A 21,291-nucleotide genomic window follows, 5' to 3' on the forward strand; every position below is an offset into this window, starting at 1 on the left:
CTTCACTTATTATGAGTTGGTGGATGCTAACTAAATTTACTGCACTAATCATTTCACAATATATTAAGTCATTATGATGTAAACCTTAAACTTATACAGTGATGTCAGTCAATTACACCTCAATGAAACTAGGGGGAAACATTTATATAAACTCCCCTATATACACACACCCCCATAGACAAGTTGACACTCAAGATTTAAAAACACACTATGTACTGACACACAAAAGGACTTTATGTTCACACTCACTCAGTTGTGTCCAACTCTTGGTAATCCCACGGACTGCAGCACACTAGGCTGCTCTGTCCATGGGATTTCCCAGGCAGGAATACCAGATTGGGTTGCTATTTCCTCCTCTGGGGGAATCTTCTGGACCCAGGGATCAAACCCAGATCGCTGCACCCCCTGCATTGCAGGCAGATTCTTCACCACTGCATCACCTGGGAAGCTGACACACAAATGCACTGTCGAAAGTGCAGTGTGTGCCTGCTAAGTCAATTCGTTGTGTCCAGCTCTTTGTGACCCCCTGGACTGTAGCCCGCCAGGCTCCTCTGTCTGTGGAATTCTCCAGGCAAGAATACTGGCGTGGTATCCCATTCTCCAGGGGATCCTCCTGACCCAGGGATCAAACCCAGGTCTCCTGCATGGCCCGCAGATTCTTTAACATCTGAGCCGCGAGGGAAGCCCTCAAAAGCAGAGACAATGACAAACACTCATACACAAACACTCAGACATCCACGCATGCCCAGGCCCACCCACCTCAGGACCCAGGCTATGCTTGTGTTCTGAGGACTCCCTAGCTGCTCTCTTCTGCTCCTCCTGGGAATGTCTCGTATTAAAACAGCCAGGGTGAGAGGCCTAGAGGGCAAGGGAGGTGTGGGGTCATGCTAAGTACTCGGCCTCCCCCAGGGCTGCAGTCCTGCCTCCCCCGCCCCCCGCCCCAACCCCGAGCTGCCATCAGCTGATGTGTCTGGCAGCCCCTGCAGACAGTCTCCGCCCCTCTTGCTGGCAGCCCTGTCCTGGCAGGGCTTCCCGGCCGAGCGCCTTCTTCATCCTGCCGTTCACTCACACGCTCGCACGCACGGCCCCCATGGCCAGCTCGGCGCTCAACCACTCCTGGCCGGCTCTCTCCAAGTTCTGGCTGAAGCGGTGGGCCTTTAAGAGAGGTAAGGGAGCATGCAGTGAGTAGTGGGCACTGGCCACCCAGGCTCCCTGGACAGCCTGCTGCCCACCATCCCACTCCAAGCCTTTTCTCAGCCCAGGGTACAGACACTGCCTGAGCCAGCCCCAGATGCTCTCTGCTTCCCCAGGGCCCCCATGGAACATCACAGACTTGTGGGGTCCCTCTTGTCTCAGAGGAGGCATCTCCCCAAGCTCTGCCAGGAGGTTGTCTTGAAAGGTAAATTTGTGGACGGACAATTCACTCTAAACCTGGGGCACCCTGGTGGCTTCCTGGGGGTTCCTGATGCTACTTGTTCCCCGGGTGGGTGCAGGACAGAGGCTTAGGGAGGCAGCAAGAGGAAGGTCTGAGACATCCAGAGATTCGAGTAGACACGCCCTGGAATACACACACACATACACATTGGCTGGTAGCACCCCCCACTGGGTCCCAGGACCTCAGTTTACCTCTGGGAGCTGGAGAGACTCTTGTATCATATCCCCCCAAGGTCTGGGTAAATTGCTTTTGCAAAAAGGCACTTCTTAAATCTCAGCAGGAGTTTAGTCCTGGAAGATAGCCAGATAGTGTCCGAGGCCACGGGGCACAGGGGGATTGTGTGATAGGAACTCCCCCTACCCCTTACCTAAGCCGGGTACTTGTTGGTGAGTGAGTTTCCGTGCAGGAGACGAGCCATGGAGAAGACCTATTTGCTTCTTCATGACATACACTCTGGTTGAGGACCTGTAGTGTGTCAGGCACTCTGCTGGAGGAGATAGGGCTAGCAGGGGACCTGGAGGCTGGGGCTGGGGAGGGAGAGGGTGGCTTGGGGACTGGCATGCAATAGGAGAACAGTCATAGTGGTAGAAATTGCTGCTGGTTGTTGAGCCCTTGTGAAGCTGCACTCAGAAAGAAGGCGTGATGAACTCAAGGTCATACAGCAAGTATATGCTGAAAGAGCCATGCTTTGAAACCCGTTCTGTTCCAAGGCCACCTCTGGGGTGTGTTCTGGGCAGTGAAGGAAGCTACCAGTGTGAGTGTGTGGGGGGCTTGCAGAGAGTTTTAAAATCCACCAGAGGATGCCTATGCTAAAGAGTTAGGGTATCAGCCACAGATCACAAAGATGCCCATATCCTTATGAAGGTCTAGCCACTCCTGGCCGCCCAGCCCACCCCGGGCAGGTTGAAGCTGTGATTTATAGGCTGGCAGGTTGGGGAGTGAGCTGTGGGAACCAGTGGCAACTCTTAAACCCTTTTATGGCCAGGGCTGCAGGGGTTGCTGTTGTAAGAGGCTGCCTAGAACCTGAATCCAAGCTGCTAGGCGGCTCCTTAGAGAAAAGTTTGGGGGTGCGGCGCAGAAAGGGGCTCCCTAACCATGTCCTTCCCATCTCTAGCCTTTCTGCGCCCTCCTCTTACACTCTATAACTGGCTGTCTGGGCACCAGATGGGGCCTCCTGGGAAAATAACGGAGTAGATGTGGGGAGCCAGACAAGGCTAGGGAAGAGGGGTTGGGATTTGCAGCAGGGCAGAGTCCCGCTGGCCCTTTCCCTCGGTTACTCAGTTACTCATTTTGGCCACACTTTTTCCACTCTTCCCCTAGTATATGATAAGCATGTTTATCATGCGTACATTCTGTATCTCAACTTGGTTTCCTTCTTGCCTGGCTTCTCTGCCACAGTCCTGCCTCCTTCCATCTAGAGCTCTCCCCACCCTCATCCGCTAGGAATACCGTCTCCAGAATGCAGAGCAATCACTGCTGCTGGACACTGCCACACGACTTATCCCAACTATCCATCCATTCATCCATCCATGCATCCATCTAACCATCCACTTTTTTATCCGTCCAACCAGTCAGGTAGCCAACTATCCATTCATGCCTCCATGTATCCATGTTTTCATCCATCCATCCATCGAACCATCTACCCATTCATCTACTCAACCAGAGAGACAGCCAACTATCTATCCATGCATCCTTGTATCTATGCATCCATCCACCTATCCATCCAAAGAACCATCCAACTAGTTATCCATCTAAACATCTACTCATTCATCCATCCAACCAGCCAGCCAGTCACCATCCGCCCATGCGTCTACACATCCCTCCCTCCCTCTAACCACCCATTCATCCGTGTGGGTAACCATCCACCCATCTAAACATCCATTCATCCAACCATATAGCCAGACAACTTTCCCTTCAGCCAGACAGCGAAGCAACTAGCCAACTAGCCAACAACCATCTATCCAACAATTCATCCAATTCATCCATCCACCCTTCCATCCAATCATTTATCCACCCATCTATCCATTCATCAGCTCACCACACCTTCTCTTGTAGCTCAGTCAGTAAAGAATCTGCCTGCAGTGCAGGAGACCTGGGTTCAATCCCTGGGTCGGGAAGATCCCCTGGAGAAGGAAATGGCACCCCACTCCAGCATTCTTGCCCGGAAAATCCCATGGACAGAGGAGCCTGGTAGGCTGCAGTCCATGGGGTCGCGAAGAGTCAGACACCACTGAGCGACTAACTAGGAGCCCTTGCTTTGGAGTGAGAAATACCTGGCTTCCCGTCCACTCTGCCTCTTGACAGCCTGGTATGACCTCGGACAAGTCAGTACACCTCTCTGAGCCTCAGTTTCTCCTTCCATAATGTGGGGACTCAGAGGGTTCTCGTTAAGATAGAAGAATGGAAAGAATGTGACAGGCTCAGCATGAAGCAAGACATATTGGAACTGATCAAGAGACTTGGGGGATGTAAAAGTGGGTTGGATACAGAACTTGCCCCCATGGACTGCAGAGTGGGAGTCAGAAAACCCTTTCTGTAAAGGGCCAGGGAGTAAATGCCTTCCGCTTTGCAGGCCATGTGGTCTCTGATGCACCTGCTGGCCATTGGCATTGTAGCATGATGGCACCCATAGACAGCAAGGTGCACGAATGGGTGTGGCTGTGTGCTACTAAAATCTTATTTACAAAATCAGGTGTTGAGCCAGAATTGGCCTGTGAAACTCCTGGTCTAGAAGTGAACAAGTGGTCCAGTTAAAGTACATCCAGAAGTAGAAAAGGGGTGCGTGTGTGCGTGCGTGCTCGGTCGTTCAGTGGTGTCTGACTCTTTGCAACTTCGTGAACTGTAGCCCACCAGGCTCCTCTGTCCATGGGATTCTCCAGGCAAGAATACTGGAGTGGGTTGCCATGCCCTCCTCCAGGGGATCTTCCTGACCCAGGGATTGAACCCAGGTCTCCTGAATTGGCAGGTAGATTCTTTAATGCTGAGCCATCTGGGAAACCCAGATAGAGCATAATGGAAGCTGATATTAAGATCATATCAGAGGCAAAACAAAAGAAGGATGGAGGGACTGCCCTGGTGGTCTAGAGGTTAAGACTGTGCTCCCAGTGAAGGGGCTCTGGGTTCGATCCCTGGTCAGGAAACTAGATCTTACTCGCTGCACCTGAGAGTTTGCATGCCACAACTAAGACCTGGCACAGCCAAATAAATAAATAAAGCTAAATAAGTGGAAATTTTTTAAAAAAGAGGACTGAGTGGAGAAACATTGTTGGGGGGTGAAATTGACAAGGCTTGGTGTCCTGAGGGGTTGGGAGGAGGCGAGGCTCGAGTTCGGGTTTCTGGTGGGGGTCACTGGGGAGACACTACAGTCACACTGATACAAAGACCCCGAAGGAGAAAGGAAGACAAGGAGTTTGGTCTTGACAGCTTGAGGTTGGAGTGCAGGTGGGAATATCAGGCAGTGGTGACCGGAGGCCACTGAAGACAGATTCTGGAGCTTGAGAGAATCTGTCACCAGACAGAACCAAGGCTGTTTAGTGTGTGATGAGGACTGGGAAACAGCTCGAAGCTCTAGGATGGGAGCTTAGTCCATGAGTCCAGTACTGGGACTCAGTCTATGACGCCACAATCAGGGCTTGGTGTATGACACCAGGACTGAAGTTCAGTCGATGACGCCGGGTCAGGGATTCAGTCTGGGACCCAAAGACTGAGGCTCCGCATGTGACTCGGAGATCAGAATGGACTCTGTCATCAGGGTCGGGCTCGGCCTGTTCCTGGATCAGAAATGATGTGAAGTGACGGTTGCTTCAGTCGTGTCCAACTCTTTGTGACCCCATGAACTATAGCCCACCAGGCTCCTCTGTCTATGGGATTCTCCAGGCAAGAATAGTTACTGAGGTGGATTGCCATGCCCTCCTCCAGGGATCGAACCCACATCTCTTACATCTTCTGCACTGGCAGGCAGATTCTTTACCATCTGAGCCACCAGGGAAGCCACACCCTCCAGGGTCAGAAGCATCCATCCAAAGAATCAACTTTTACCTTCAGCCTTTGGGTCCCAGCCCTGCAGGGTCACAGATGCAAGGATGAGGTTCAAGCCTCTGTGAAGCCCCCATCCAGGAAAGCAGGCACACCCAGCAGCCCGTCCTGAGGCCCCCTGGGATCTTGGCCAAGGGATGGAACTGCCTCTCGGGGAGTCTTCCCCTCCTTTTCCAAGCTGCCATCAGCCTCCAGGACTCACCCCCACATCTGGCTTTTCTCGTCCTTCACAGCATGCTTGTTTTGTTCCAACATCTCCCTGAGTCATAGAAGCTGCCTCCTGGGCGATGCAGGGCTGAATGAGGGCAGCCAAACAGAGGCCCTAAACCAACCTGGGAGAGTAGCTTGGGGGAGCAGTGGTGGTTTCTAGAAGATACCGTGATGGGAATCCCCAGCGGCCCAGTGGTTAGGACACCTTGCTTTCACTTTCACTGCTGGGGCCCAGGTTCATTCCCTGGTTGGCAAATCACGATCCCACAAGCCATGTGGTGTGGTCAAAAAAAAAAAAAGGAGTGTTGTGAACGATTACCACAATCCATTTTAGAAGGTTTTCATCACCCCCAAAAGAAATCTGAATCCTGTATTCATCACCCCAAAGTCTCCGTTTCTCCCCAGCCTTGCATGCTGGGTCGCTACAGTCGTGTCTGGCTCTGCAATCTCATGGACCGTAGCCCTCCAGGCTCCTCCGTCCATGGGATTCCCAGGCAAGAATGCTGGAGTGGATTGCTATCCCCTTCTCCAGGGCATCTTCCTGACCCAGGGATCAAACCCGTGTCTCCTGCATTGGCAGGTGGGTTCTTTACCACTAGCACCGCCTGGGAAGCCTCTCCCCAGCCTTAGACAACCACTAATCTACTTTCTGCCCCTATAGATTCACCTGTTCTGGACATTTCATATAAATGAAATCCACTAACACAGGATATTTTGTAAACTGACTTCTGCGACGTCACAAGGTTCATTCATGGTATAATAGGTTTCAAAACTCCATTCCCTTTTTTATTCTTCTTTTATTTATTTATTTGTTTGTGGGATCTTAGTTCCCCGACCACGAACAACCCACTCCAGTATTCTTGCCTGGAGAATCCCAGGGACAGAGGAGCCTGGTGGGCTGCTGTCTGTGGGGTTGCACAGAGTCGGACACGACTGAAGCGACTTAGCAGCAGCAGCAGAAGCAGCAGTTCCTTGACCAGGGACTGAACCCGGTTCCTTGGCAGTTAAAGCACTGAGTTCTAACCATTGGACCTCCAGGCAATTCCCAGAACTACCCCCATTCCTTATTATGACTGAAAAACATTCCATTGTATGGATGGACCACATTTCGTGTAGCCATTCATCTGTTTATGAACATTTGGATTGTTTTCACCAATTTTTTTTTGGTCGCCCTGGATTTTTGTTGCTGCTCCAAGGCTTTCTCCAGTTGCAGCAAGTGGGGGCTTCTCTCTAGCTGAGGTGCACGGGTTTCTCATTGCAGTGGCCCCTCTTGCTGTGGATCACAGGCTGTAGGGTGTGAGGGCTTCAGTGGTTCTGCATCTCATGGGCTTAGTTGCTCTGCAGCGTGTGGGATCTTCCCAGACCAGGGATCAAGCCTGTGTCCCCTGCATTGGCAGGCAGATTCTTAACCACTGGACCACCTAGGAGGTCCTTAAGTTTTTATTTATTTTTTTTTATTGAAGGATAATTGCTTTACAGAATTTTGCTGTTTTCCATCAAACCTCAACATGAGTCAGCCACAGGTATACATAGATCCCCTCCCTTTTGAACCTCCCTCCCATCTCCCTCCCCATCCCACCCCTCTAGGTTGATACAGAGCCCCTGTTTGAGCTTCCTGAGTCATACCATGCTTAAGTGTTTGAAGAACTGCCGAAATGTTTTCCAAACTCCTGAAGTTTTTCACACCCATGTAATAGCTTTTCGTGCATCTATTTATGGAATGCATTTATTCTTGTCTTGGCTGCTTTCTGCTGTTCTTGCTACTTCCCAGTAATTTTGCATTCATAATTTCATACTCTTTTTCTTAAAAAAAAAAACAGCCCTCCAAATTATACAAGTGTCATGCCCCCCAAAATGTAGGGCAGTGTTTGCACATACACAGCTGGGAGGAGAAGGAAGGTAAGTGGGTACAGACAGCTCATCCTACTTTGGGATAGAAAAAGACAGCATCATCTCTGCCCATCTGCTGGCCACAGGGTTATAGGTGGAGTGGCTATAAAGTGGACACCCCACTGGTACCCTTTGGAGAGCAAAACCATGGTACTGTGGGAGGTTTTGTTTTATTTATTTATTTGTTTATTTCTTTGGCTGTACCGGTTCTCAGTTGTGGCACACAGAATCTTCATTGTGGCATGTGGGATCTAGTTCCCGACCAGAGAGGGATCAAACCCAGGTGCCCTGCCCTGAGAGCATGGAGTCTTAGCCTCTGGACCACCAGGGAAGTTCATCATTACTTGACTCAGCAGCATAAACCAGGACTGTCCCCAGCAAGCCAGGAGATGGGCTCACCCAGCCACAGAGGACCTGAGCTAAGGCGTGAAGGAGGCCCTAACTGGGACTGCCCAAGGGCCCCGCCATCCCACTCCCCACCCCCAGCCCAGCCCCTCGGGGCTCTGACTGGCTCTTACCGCAAACATGCTGGTCCATCTCTCCAGGTACCACCTCCACTGGTCTCTCCTTGCCTCCACCTTCACCCAGCTCCTCCGCTGTCACCTCCATGCACACTTCTTCCAGCTTCCCAGTTTCAACAGGACCTGGGATGTCATGGCAGGGGGCGTGGAGGAGTGAAGGGAGTCCAGGGGTCAAGATAACACAATGCAATGAAGTGCAGGGCAATGCCCAGGACAGAGGCACCATGGGAGGAGGGTGGATGGACATTTCTGGAGTGAGTAGGATGAGGTCTTCAGGCAGGTGGCCCTGGATCGGGAACGGGGTGCTCTTAGGCAGTGGGTCCTGCCTAAGGGGCAGGGACAAGGCACAGAGGAGGATCCTGGTGGACATCAGTGGCTGAGCTGAGACATTCGACCTTCTTCCTCCAGGTGGTGGAAGGGCACCTCCATGGGGATTCGAATAGGGAGGCACGATACGCTCTAGAAGCGTGCAAGAGGCAGAGGGAGAGAGACGGGACGCCGGTGTCTCCCTCAGCGAAAGGCTCAGTCCAGGACTTCCCTGGTGGTCCAATGGTTAAGAATCTATCTGCCAATGCAGGGGACGTGGGTTCAATCCCTGGTGTGGGAAGATCCCACATGCTGTGGGGTAACTAAGCCCATGTGCCACAACTACTAAAGCCCGAGCTGTAAGGCCCTCAAGCCACAGCTGCTGAGCTTGTGTCCTGCAACTACTGAAGCCCATATGCCCTAGAGCCTCACACCGCAACTAGTGAGGCCTCAGGCTGCAGCTGCTGAAGCCCACGTGCCTGAAGCCTGTTGCCCGCAACAAGAGAAGCCACTGCTTCTCTTAGGCTTCCTAAGCACTGCAACAAAGAGAAGCCCCTGCTCACTGCAACTAGAGAAAGCCTACATGCGGCAACAAAGACTCAGTGCAACCAAAAATAATAATAAATAAAAAAACTTTAAATAGTGCACTGGGAAGAATTCTGAGGGGGCCATGGCTCAGGAGGAAAGAGCCCTGTGCCTGAACAGAAATGTCTGCCCCAGGCTCAGGATGAGTGATGGGGAGTGGTGGCATATATGTTGGCTTACAGATCATCGGTACCATCCTCCCCTGCCACCCCATTTTAAAGATGAGAAAACTGGGGCCCAGATGCAGAATTTGGGGCCCAACTCTTCAGGCCTCACAGCTCAGCTCTAACACCTTGTCCCTCCTTTCCCACAGGCTCTGAGCCCAAGCCATGTGTCCAGCCCTTTGACTCTGGAGTTGCAGATTCAGCCACCAAGAGCAGTGGTGGACCCTGGAGGCCTGAGGACCCAGACTTCTCCGCCATGGAGGATGAGCAGGCAGGTGTCCGACTGCCGAGATGGGCAGGAGTCGATGACTCCAGCGGAGCAAGTACACTTTGTTTAGCACCTGCGTTTTACCAGGCACTTTGTGTGCAATATTTCAGGGAATTATTAAAACATAGCAGAGTAGTTATTATGCCATTCCACAGGTGAGGAAATAAATCCTTTATGGAACAAGAAAAGGGAGCATGGGATGAGTAGAGTGGAGGGATGGTGGCTGGAAGGAGGAAAGGAAGGAAGGATTGACAGAAGACGTGGATGATGGATGGATGGATGGAAGGACATTTTGACAGAAGAGATGGATGGATGGACAGATGGATAGATGGGTGGATGGGGATGGATGGAAGGATGGACAGAAGAGATGGATGGATGGATAGAAGAAAGAATTGAGGGGAGAAAGGAAGAGAGGGAGGGGGGAAGGGTGGCTAAATGGGTGCATGGGTGGGTAGATGGGTCAATGAAGAAGGAAGGAAAATCTCCCATGAGGAGCTCTGAGCTAGAACATCCTTGCAGAGTCATCCCAAATTAGGCTGAGATGACCAAGCCGTTGCATCCCCACACCAATAAGTCATGGCCTGTGGACTGCCCAGGAAGGGATATGACTTCCTGGGAGGAGGCTGACAGCTGACAGCCATCTGCTGATAGCCACCCACCCCTCAGCATCTGGGGTAACACATCCTCACCGAAGGGGGAATCTGGGCGGCATTTTGGACCACGCACCACACTAAGGAAAGAGGCTTCATTATAGTCAAACCATATACAGGGAATTCTGTGTATCTGCCCTTGTTGTTTTTTAAATTTTATTTATTGATTGATCAAGACGGTGCTAAATTTTCATTGCTGCATGTGGGCTTTCTCTAGTTGTGGCGATTGGGGGCTGCCCTCGAGTTGTGATGCACAGACTTCTCATTGCTTCCCTGTTGCAGAACACGAGCCCTAGAGTGCTCCAGCTTCAGTAGTTGTGACTCACAGCCTTAGTTTCCCCACAGCAGGTGGAATCTTCCCTGGACCAGGAGTGGAACCTGCGTCCCCTGCTTTGGCAGGCAGACTCTTAACCACTGGACCACCAGGGAAGTCCACCCCTTATTCTGTAGAAGAGCATACTGGGGTCCAAGCAGGGAGAGAATTTGCCTCGGTGTTGGAGGAGTCTAGAGTAAATGAAGAGAACTGAGACTCAGGCTTAGCCCTAGAGCCTTCCAGGGCTCTGCGTGTATTGGAATAGGGACCGTGGGCAGCAGGCAGTTGGGCAGCTAGCGTGGTGATGGAGGGGCCACGCATCTGGGGGAGCAGGGCGCCCTGGGTGTGCTTGGTGAGCACCTACCACCTCCAAAGAAGCCCTGCCACCCACACCCTCGTCCTCCTCGTTGGCCACTAGAGCTGGAGGAAGCAGATAGCAATGTCCCTGCCCGTTCTGTCCAAAAGCCCTGTGAGCATCAGACCTGTACAGCTCTCAGTTCTGTCCACGTCTGTCCCTGCCTTTCCACTGCCCTGGTGGAGGCCACTGCAGTTGCTCACCCAGGTGATCTGCACAGGCGTCTTCGCTGCTTCAGGCCCATCTGGGCTCTTTCATCTTGCGTCATATTTCTGAAGGGGAATCACCACCTCCTCTCCCCCAGCCTCCCTACCACTACTGTTGGGGACTTAGAGATTAAATCCTTCCTTGGGCTCCCAGGCCTGCTGATCCAGCCCCATCCCCCCCACCCCAACACACACACACAAACACACACACACACACACACACACACACACACACACACCCCTCCAGCCAAAAGGAAATATTGCCAATTTGAAGGAAGGCATCCTGAACTCTGAAGCCTGCAGGCTTCTGAACATCCTGTTCTCTTAATGCCTGGAATGACCTCACCCAGATCCTCCACCTAGTTAACTCCTGCTCATTGCTCAGGGTGTCCCTCACTGTCACTTCTTCCAGGAAGCCCTCCCTGATTTCTTCCTTCCTTCCTATCTTTTTTTACATTTAGTGGGACTTTTCATTGAAATATACATGCGTTTTAATGAAAGTATGTGTGTGTGTGTATATATATATATATATATATATATAGGTAAGACATAGATTATTTTAAAGTATATGCAATTGGCTATATACATTGACCTATATAGCCAGTTCAAGAAATCACTTACTTGTCACATAGACACTATGTGATTGGAAATACAGTTTGGGGGTTTAATTTTGGTTATGGAAGCTGTCTAAAGATGGTCTAACCTGTCCTAATTGAGTTATCCTTAGTAGATTTTGCACACCAGTGATTACTCCAGGGGTTTGTCCATCTTAAAAGAGGGATTTTCTGTATGATCTGGCTTAGAATAAGTCAAATTTTTCAAACTTAAAACAATAAAGTTTTAAAAAATAATAACAAAAAAAGGGATTTCCTAAGTAGAACTCCAGTCCAGAATTCTTGTCCCTCCAGAGTCAACTGTCCCTTCCTGTTCTTTCTGGCCCACTTTCTACTTTCTGGAACATTCACTCATACTTGACTGTCATCGCAGGGCTTAATCATTGGTCTACTCCAATTAGCTCCATCTGGCAGGGCCCCAGAGGAAGATCCCTGATTCCTGAAGTATTAAAAACAATCACCATAATATGGGCTTGGCCAAAAAGTTTGCTCAGGTTTTTCCATAAGATGTTATAGAAAAACCCAAATAAACTTTTTAGCCAACCCCATATCTGCTTCCACTGATCAAGGGCTTACAGGATGTAAACATCATCTCATTTCACCTGCCCAGCAATCCTACAAAAAGGCAACATAGGGCTTCCCTGGGTGGCTCAGTGGTGAAGAATCCGCCCGCCAGTGCAGGAGACAAGGGTTTGATCCCTGGTCCGGTAGGATCCCACAGGCTGTGGAGCAACTCGGGCCGTGCGCTACAACCACTGAGCCTGTGCTGTAGAGCCCACAAGCCGTGACTGCTGAAGTCCAAGCCCCCGAGAGCCTGTGCTCTGCAGAAAGAGAAGCCACTGCAGTGAGAGGCCCCAGCGCTGCAACTAAGGAAAAGCCCACACAGCAATGAAGAGCTGGCACAGCCAAAAATAACGACATGAGCAGATGAAAATATATTCAAAAGAAGGCAACATGGCACCCATTTTAGAGACGACAAGACTGAGGCCCAGAGAGGGTCAGAAACTTGCCTTAGGTCACACTGAGCTAACAAAAGCTACATCAAGGATGCGAACCCTGACGAAGGACTTTCTACCCTTCCAGCCATCAGAAAACCCTCTGTCCCTGTTTTCCTCTCTTGTTTGAAACTCGTTCCCAGTTTTACATGATGACACAGAACCAGAGACGCGAACTTGCTCGGGTGTGCTATTTTTTTCCTAAACTACAAGGAGATAAATAGCCATTTACATTTTTAAAAAAGCGTTGATCTGTGTACTATTTAAATCTGCACGCAGCTAGCCATTTTTATAGAGTGGAAATTCCTGGGTCATCTCGCCTCTGGGTCTGTGGGGGCGGGGAGGCACCCATCCCCCAGGGCTCCCCAGGGTCCAGGGAGCAGGAGTCTGAGTTGATGGCACGCTCTCTGGGGTGTCAGGGCCAGCATACCTATGTTTGGGCAGATGCCCGGGGAGGCTCCTAGTGGGCTGGCTCCCGTATCTCACCCAGGAAATGTTGGAGGAAAGATACAAGTTCCCCAGCAAAGGATGAAGCCCCCTCCCTCCCCCTCCCTCACTGTACCTGCCACAGCCGTCCACCCTCCCCTTCCACCCAGAGACCTGGCCAGCTTCCCACTTCTGCCTCCTTTGAGGGAGGCCAGATGCAGGAGACAGAGGAGGGGGGACCCAGTCCAGGCCAAGAGGCTGTCCTGACGTGTTTATATTCACAGGAGGATGAAAACCAGAGATGCGAGGAAACTTTAGGGGCTGTGGCAGAGGAAGACGGGAGTTGGTAGAGGTTGTCCAGACACCCGGGAAGGGATGGGATGGGAGTGACTTCAGGAAGGCGGCTGGGGAAGTCAGAGGAGAATCAGGGGAACCCGGACCAGCCGGGCCAGAGGGGTGGGTGTTTTGGATAGAGACTGGAGGAGAGGTACCCAGGTGTGTGAAAGACATGGGGAGGAAGCGGCAGACAGAGAAGGAGCAGCCAGGCAGGTGGGGGGAACCAGAGCAGTGGGTGCAGGAACTTCCCTGGAGGTCCAGTGGTTGAGATGCCGCGCTTCCACTGCAGGGGGCGTGGGTTCGATCCCTGGTCAGGGAGCTAAGATCCCACATCCCACAGAGAGCAGCCAAAAAGAAAAAGAAAGGAAATAGCTTAGTGGGTGCAAAGGAGAGATTCAAGAGGGGAGACCGTGCAAAACATGGCCAGGGCTCCAAAAGCCATCAGGGAATTGTTGTATGATCTAGCAACCCGCTTCTACAGATCTACCCAAAAGAGGTGAAAATGGAGACTCAGACATTTATACACGTCGGACACGACTGAGCGACTGAACTGAACTGATTCACAGCAGCAGAATCCACAAGAGCTAACAGGTGGAAGCCACTCAATTGTCCATCAAAGACCAAATAGATAAACAAAATGCAGTTTTGCTTATATCCATACAGTGTGGTCCAACCATACAATGAAATGTTATCCTTCCTTAAAAAGAAAGGAAACTGTGACCTGTGCTAGAATACGGATGAACTGGAGAACATTAAGCTAAGTGAAATAAACTAGACACAAGAGGACAAACATTGTACGATTCCACTTAAACAAGGTGCCTAGAATAGGCAGGCGGCCAAAGCCTTATGCAAAGAGCCGACTCATCGGGAAAAATCCTGATGCTGGGAAAGATTGAGGGCAGGAACAGAAGGGGACGACAGAGGGTGAGATGATTGGATGGCATCATTGACTCAAAGGACATGAGTCTGAGCAAACCCAGGGAGATAGTGAAGGACAGGGAAGCCTGGCATGCTGCAGTCCATAGGGTCACAGAGAGTCAGACACAACTTAGCAACTAAACAACAACAAAGAATAGGCAAATTCAATGAGACACGATAGAGTCGAGGTGACTAGAAGCTGGAGGAGATAAGAGCAAGCAGTTGCTGTTTACTGGGTACAAACCCTCCTTGCTGCTGCTGCTGCTAAGTTGCTTCAGTCATGTCCGACTCTGCAACCCCATATACGGCAGCCCAGCAGGCTCCCCCGTCCCTGGGATTCTCCAGACAAGAACACTGGAGTGGGTTGCCATTTCCTTCTCCAATGCATGAAAGTGAAAAGGGAAAGTGAAGTCGCTCAGTCATGTCCGACTCTTAGCGACCCCATGGACTGTAGGCTACCAAGCTCCTCCATCCATGGGATTCTTCAGGCAAGAGTACTAGAGTGGGGTGCCATTGCCTTCTCCGACAAACCCTCCTTAGGGGAAGATGAAAAAAAGTTCTGGAGATGGACAGTGACGATGATTACATATTGACTAAATGTAGTTAATGCCACAGAGTTGTACACAAAATTGTTACAATGGTGAATTCTGTTATATTTTTGTTGCTGTTGTTCAGTCATTAAGTTGTGTCTGATTCTTTGCGACCCCGTGGACTGTAACCCACCAGGCTTCCCTGGCCATCAGATTTCCCAGACAAGAATGTTGGAGTGGGTTGCCTTTTCTTCCTCCAGGGGATCTTCCTGACCCAGAGATCAAACCCCAGTCTCCTGCACTGGGAGGTGGATTCTTTACCACTGAGCTCAGGGAAGCCCCATATATATTTTACTATAAGGCATCAAAACCGTAGAGTTCCAAGCGGGGAAGATCAGAGAAAAAGCCAGACCCTGTAGAGTCCTTCCAACCTCATTCAAGACAGGTATGGACACTGCCACCTGCCACCCACCAGCCGAGACCCCCAGCCAACCAAGTGCCTGGCTCTCGGCTGGCAAGTATTTTCCTCTTTCTCTTTTAAACATGTTGTTTATGTATTTATTGCTTGTTTTGGGCTATGCTGAGTCTTCATTGCTGCACACGGGCTTTCTCTAGTTGCAGCAAGCAGGGGCTATTCACTAGTTGCGTGCACGGGCTTCTCATTACGGTGGCTTCTCTTGTTGCAGAGTGTGGGCTCTAGAGTGCGTGGGCTCAGTAGTGGTGACACTCAGGCTTAGGTGGCCCACACCATGTGGGGTCTTCTCAGACCAGGGATTGAACCCGTGTCCCCTGCATTGGTAGGTAGATCCTTATCCAATGGACCACCAGAGAAGTCCAGGTATTTTCCACTTTCAGTTGGCTGCTTCTCTGAAAATTCCCCTCACCAAACATTAGTAGGGACCTCGCTGTTCCCTCTTTCCTAGTAAAGACTGGCCACGACCAGCCAAATGGCCCATGGATAGGTAGACTTGCAAAATTGAGCAAATAAAATTACAGGATGCCCAGTTAGAATTGAATGCCAAATATTGCAATGTTTGTAATCTATTTACACTAGAAAAAAAATAGTTGTTTATCTGAAATTTGAATTTCACTGGGCGTCCAGTATTTTATCTGGCAATTCTATCCTGGGAGCCTCTTGTAGAAACCATCAAGGGTGGCAGGTCTGCTCAGTGGGCCCTTTAGGCCACCAATCGGGACAGTCCATCAGGACTGCCTGAGCTCACATAGATGCCTGAGGCCACATCTCAGGGTTGGTTTTGCCTGTAGCATGGGGAGCAGACCACCTATCTACCCACCAAACCCTGTCTGACCACAGTGTCAACAATGGCCTGGAAAAGAATAGTCCTTATCCTGCAGACCCTGACAGTCCAGAGGAGGCACACCGGATTTAGATTGGAAGAGTCAGGAAGGCAGCCTGGAGGGCATGCCCAAGGTGGGTTTTGAAGGATGAATAGGAGTTCACTAGACTGCCTCTGGATGGCCTAGGAGAAGAGATTCTCCAGGGAAAGGAAAAAACAGGTGCCCTGGCTGGGGAGAAAAAAAAAAAGGATGAATGACAGCGAGAGGAGAGGGCAAAGAAAAGACCAGGAAAAGCAATAGAGGAGGAAGTAGAGCAAGAAAGAGCCTAGAGCCTGGGCCCAGACAGAACCCACAGAGTTTGAGTCTGGCTCTGCCATTTACCAACTGTGTGACCCAAGGCTGCACAGTCCTTTCTCCTCCCTGAGCCTCAGTCTCCTGATCTGGAAAGTGGGACAACACCACCCCCTGGTAGGGCTGCAATGGGATTAAGAACAAGGCCCTTGAATAACAGTTGGGGAGGCAACTGGTTGGTGCTTTGGTGGATGTGGCGTCATCATCCGCCTCTATGTATTCTTGGAGTCTAACAGCTGCCTCCTGGGTGGGTGGGAACGTGAGGCTGCAGAGGGGCTGGAAGCAGGAGGCGGCGGACCCTGGAGCCCTTTGTAAATAACCGTGCCGAGGAGGCAGAGGAAGGTATTGGAAGGGATCTAGGAGCTCACAGGTTCCAAGCTACTCTCTGGTACAATGGAGTGGGGGGCTGGAAATAGGGTGAGGTGAGCGAAGTGCAGGGTCCAATACTGTCATGTCTTAAAGTTTAGAATCATTTAGTTATGTATTTATTTTTAGCTATGCTGGGTCTTGGTTGCTGCCCATGGGTTTTCTCTAGTTGTGGTGATAGGGGATACTCTCTAGCTGCAGACAGGCTTCTCATGGCGGCGGCCTGTCATTGCAGAGCACGGGCTCTAGGGCGCACAGGCGTCAGTAATTGCAGCACGTTGGCTCATTAGTTGAGGCTCAAGGGCTCTAGAGCACAGCCTCGGTAGTTGTGGAGCACTGGCTTAGTTGATCCGAGGCATGTGGGATCCTCCCACATCAGGGATTGAACCTGTGTCTCCTGCATTGGCAGGCGGATTCTTTACCTCTGAGCCACCATGGAAGCCCCGCCTTTTAAAAAAAATTCTGGCCCCAGCACACAGCATGTGGGATCTTAGTTCCTAGACCAGCAAGGAAAGCGCCAAGTCCTAACCACTGGACCACCAGGGAAGTCCCTGTCATGCTGTAACACCTTGATAATTTGTTCATTGTGGAACTCTTCGCACTATATTGAAGTTTGTTGGATTGTTTGTTACTGTTGTGTTAGGTAGTCCTTAGGGCTTCCCTGAGGCTCAGACAGTAAAGAATCTGCCCACAGTGCGGGAGACCCTGGTTTGATCCCTGGATTGGGAAGATCCCCTGGAGAAGGGAATGGCTACCACTCCAACATTCTTGCCTGGAGAATCCCATGGACAGAGGAGCCTGCTAGGCTACAGTCCATGGGATTGCAGAGAGTTGGACACGACTGAGTTACTTACACTTAGTGTTGGTCCAGTGGTCAAGACTGCAATTCCACTACAGTGGCACGAGTTCAGTCCCTGGTGGGGAAAGTTTCCCATGCCATGAGGGGTGGCCAAACGAAAAAAGAAAGAAAAATGAAAATTACAAACTTAAAAAATATATATTAAAATATGCTTTTCTTGATCTCTGAGTTTGGGGGCACCCCCTACAATCTTATGCCCAAGGTGGCTTCCTCACTTGCTCCACCCTCATCCTGGCTTGGAAGGGAGACTTAGGGTCTAGGAAACCCCTAAGGGCAGCCCTGGGGAAAGCCTAGGAGTCACAATACTGCCTGAAATTCAGCCAGTAGCATCAAGGATATTGCGTGCAGTTCAGTTCAGTTGCTCAATCATGTCTGACTCTTTGTCACCCCATGGACTGCAGCACTCCAGGCTTCCCTGTCCATCACCAACACCCAGAGTTTGCTCAGACTCACATCCATCAAGTTGGGGAAGCCATCCAACCATCTCATCCTCTGCTGTCCTCTTCTCCTCCTGCCTTCAATCTTTCCCAGCATCAGGGTCTTTTCCAATGAGTCAGTTCTTTGTATCAGGTGGCCGAATTATTGGAATACAGCACTTGTACAAATTGCATTCACACACATGATCTTATAAGAGGCTTAAAACAAGCTTGGTGAGCCGGCAGACAGAGGACAGAGGACAGAATTTACGTGGCCTGTTTCATAAGATGACCAGCCAGAAACTTGGCAATGGAGGTCGAGTTGGGGCCAGTCCCTAATTTCCAGCCCCTTTTCAGAGGACTAAGGCCTTGTAGGCCTGCACTGAGGGGACCACCCCCATTCTACCCCACCTGCCAAGAGCTAGGCCCAGAGCCCAAGTTGGACAAGTGGGGGATGGCAGGGAGGGTCTGGATGTGGGGGTCTTCGCTGCCTGTGGGTCAAGGCCTTTTCCTCATCTGTCTCCAGGAGGATGGAATCCCAGGGCTGTTTGGCGGTAGCGAGAGTTCAGAGGACCTCAGCCTGGACTTGGGGGCCCTTCAGGGCAGTGAGTATCTCCAGGACCTGGGCCTCGGAGTCCTTTCACACAGCCAGCCTGGGGGAGCCGGAGGCAGTGGCCCCCCGAGCGAAGAAGCCAGAGGAGAAACGCCCCTCTCCAGCACTGCGAGGTCCCAGGGCCTCGCTCGGAGACGCAGCTGGGAGAGGTCGAGGAGCTGCTCCGAGAGCTGGCAGAGGTCAGCCACCCACCACTCCGCCGCCTTCCGGGACACACCTTCCAGGGCAGCCACACGCTGCTCCTCTCCCCGCCCACCACCTCTGGGTCACCTAGCTCAAGGGCCACCAGAGGTGTCTGTGCTATCAGAGGCAGCCCCAGAGACCCCCTCCAGAGGTGCACACATGTGTGTGGGCACACACATCCGTGTGCACGGGTGAGCAAGCACACACTGAAGGAGCATGCACCAGCCCAACCTGGAGGTTGCGTGAAGCCGGCAGGCACGCTTGGACCCAGATGAGCACACCTGCCCTTGCACATTGGTGGGGAGGGGGGGGGTGGGTACATGCCCACACTCAACACACAGGCATGCACCCTCCTCCTGCTCAAACCCAGAGATGCCTAAATGTGTCCCTTGCCTATGCAAGCACAGAAGCACAGATGCACTTCTAACACAGACAGGTGCTTGGCACCACCCACACAGTACAGTGGCAGCCCGAAACAGTGGAGTGCTTTAGTTGTGGGCCCCCCAACTCTCCCCCCACCCGTCCCATGCTTGTGTGCTCAGTCACTTCAGTTGTGTCCGGCTCTTCTGCAACCCCATGGACTGTAGACCACCAGTCTCCTCTGTCCGTGGGATTCTCCGGGCGAGACTGTTGGAGTGGGCTGCCATGTCCTCCTCCAGGGGATCTTCCCGATCCAGGGATTGAACCCCAGTCTTTTACGTCTCTTGCATTAGTGGGCAGATCCTTTACCGTTGCACCACCTGGGAAGCCCCTGCCCCTCATAGTTCTCCCCAAATATTAATCTAGTCTGTGTAAAAAAGCAGTGAGCCTGTGATGCAAATGGAACCTCAGCATCAGATCCTCTAGCCAGGTTCCCTGCCCACCCCCTGGCGCTGGGCGATCTGGAACACTCTCTGTGCCCTGCCCCCATCACAGGACCACCCAAGGGTTCCCCCAGGCCCCTGTGCCTCGAATGCTGGAGCTGGGGCGACAGCCCAGTGGAAGAGACCTGACTCCCTCTTGTTCTCCACCAGGCTCAGCATCGAATCCTCAGCTGTGAATGAGGGGCCTTGTCTGCCTCGGACACTGGCCAGCCTCGCTCTGAACCTGCCAGGAGAGGGCCTGCAGGCCTGGACCCAAGGGTGTCTGCCTGGGGGTGGAACCTCCGCAGATCAAGCAAGCAAGGTTGGTGTAACCCCCAACCACCCCGGTTAATAACACAACTATGTGCCCAGCTGCTGGCTCTGTGGGACCCAAGGGTGCCTTACACATAGCTGGGGGGACTGACCCATCATGGCGGGGGGACTAACCCATCATGGCAGGAGGACCGACTCCTCCTCCATGACAGAGGAGTCGCTGGGTCCTAAGACTCCAGGCCAAGCCCGAAGGTCCTTTGCTGGCCTGAGATCCTTGGCTGTAAGCATCATCCCCGGGGTAGGGAGCTCAGGCTTGTTTCTGAATCTTTGCAGCTGGGTAGAAGCCCTGTCTGTGACTGAACTTTGCAAAGGAGAAGAGCTTGTCTCAGGTCTGGGATTTAAGCCCAAAGCTGGAGAATGCACACTCGGAGCTGAGGCTTCCACCTGGGGCATCTCTGCCCCTGACCATGACTGGGGGCAGTTTCTGGCCATGGGTGGAATTTGTGGTTCAGAATTCCAGAACTCCAGCCCACAACTGGGGGGTGGTCCTTGGCTGGTATGGTCCTTGGCTCCAGCCCTCGGCTGCTATGGAGCCCCATTCCTGCTCCTGTGCCCCAAGGCTGAGGGTAGCCGCTGTCTGCAGCTGGAGGCTGGGGACCCTCGACCCAGGGAAACTGCCTGCAGCCCAGGCTGCCTCCGGGCTTAGCAAGATGCTTATTCCCTGCAGGAATGTGACAGCCCCGAGAAAAGAGTGAGGTCACGGTCTGTTCCTGTGTCCTTCGATGAGATCAGCTCCCTGGAAATCTTTCCAGCTTTGGAAGTGCCGCCTCCAGCTGTTCAAGGTAGCCCAGCCTGGGGTTTCCTTCATTCAAACAAGTGGGGTAGGGGGCTTCTGCTGGAGGGTTCCCTGGTTGGGGCTGGTGGAGGAGGCTTAGGGTCCCCTCGGCAGAAATTGGGCAGAATGCTGGGGGAGAGGTGACATGGCTCCTCCATCATCTGCCCTTCCCCCTCACCCTCCCAGGGGACTCTCAAGCCAAGGTGGGCACAATACTGGAATGACTGCCAGGACGCTCTTCCTCCTCTGTCTGTTTATCTCCTTCTTTTTCTCTGAATCTCTATCTGAAGAGCTTGTGTTCCTCTGGTATCAGAAAGACCTACAGGCCAAACCAGAAGCTACCACTTTCTTTTTCTTTTTTTTTAAATTTTTATTTATTAATTTATTTCTGGCTGCACTGGGTCTTCACTGCTGTGTGCAGGATTTCTCTAGTTGCAGCAAGCAGGGGCTGCTCCTCAGTGCGGTGAATGGGCTTCTCATTGCAGTGGCTTCCCCTG

General features: G+C 51.8%; 1 protein-coding gene across 1 annotated transcript in view; it reads left to right on the forward strand.

Moving 5' to 3' along the window:
* Positions 1 to 1,090: 1,090 nt before the first annotated feature.
* ARHGEF18 (Rho/Rac guanine nucleotide exchange factor 18) overlaps positions 1,091 to 21,291 on the forward strand; it is an 88,002-nt gene continuing 67,801 nt past the window's right edge. Inside the window, exons 1-5 of the mRNA XM_052642524.1 lie at positions 1,091 to 1,166; positions 9,296 to 9,417; positions 18,575 to 18,840; positions 19,858 to 20,008; positions 20,687 to 20,801. Coding sequence (XP_052498484.1) covers positions 1,091 to 1,166; positions 9,296 to 9,417; positions 18,575 to 18,840; positions 19,858 to 20,008; positions 20,687 to 20,801 — 730 coding nt within the window. The remainder of the gene's footprint in view (positions 1,167 to 9,295; positions 9,418 to 18,574; positions 18,841 to 19,857; positions 20,009 to 20,686; positions 20,802 to 21,291) is intronic.

This window comes from Budorcas taxicolor, chromosome 7 (genome assembly GCF_023091745.1).
Source record: "Budorcas taxicolor isolate Tak-1 chromosome 7, Takin1.1, whole genome shotgun sequence".
NCBI lineage: Eukaryota > Metazoa > Chordata > Mammalia > Artiodactyla > Bovidae > Budorcas > Budorcas taxicolor.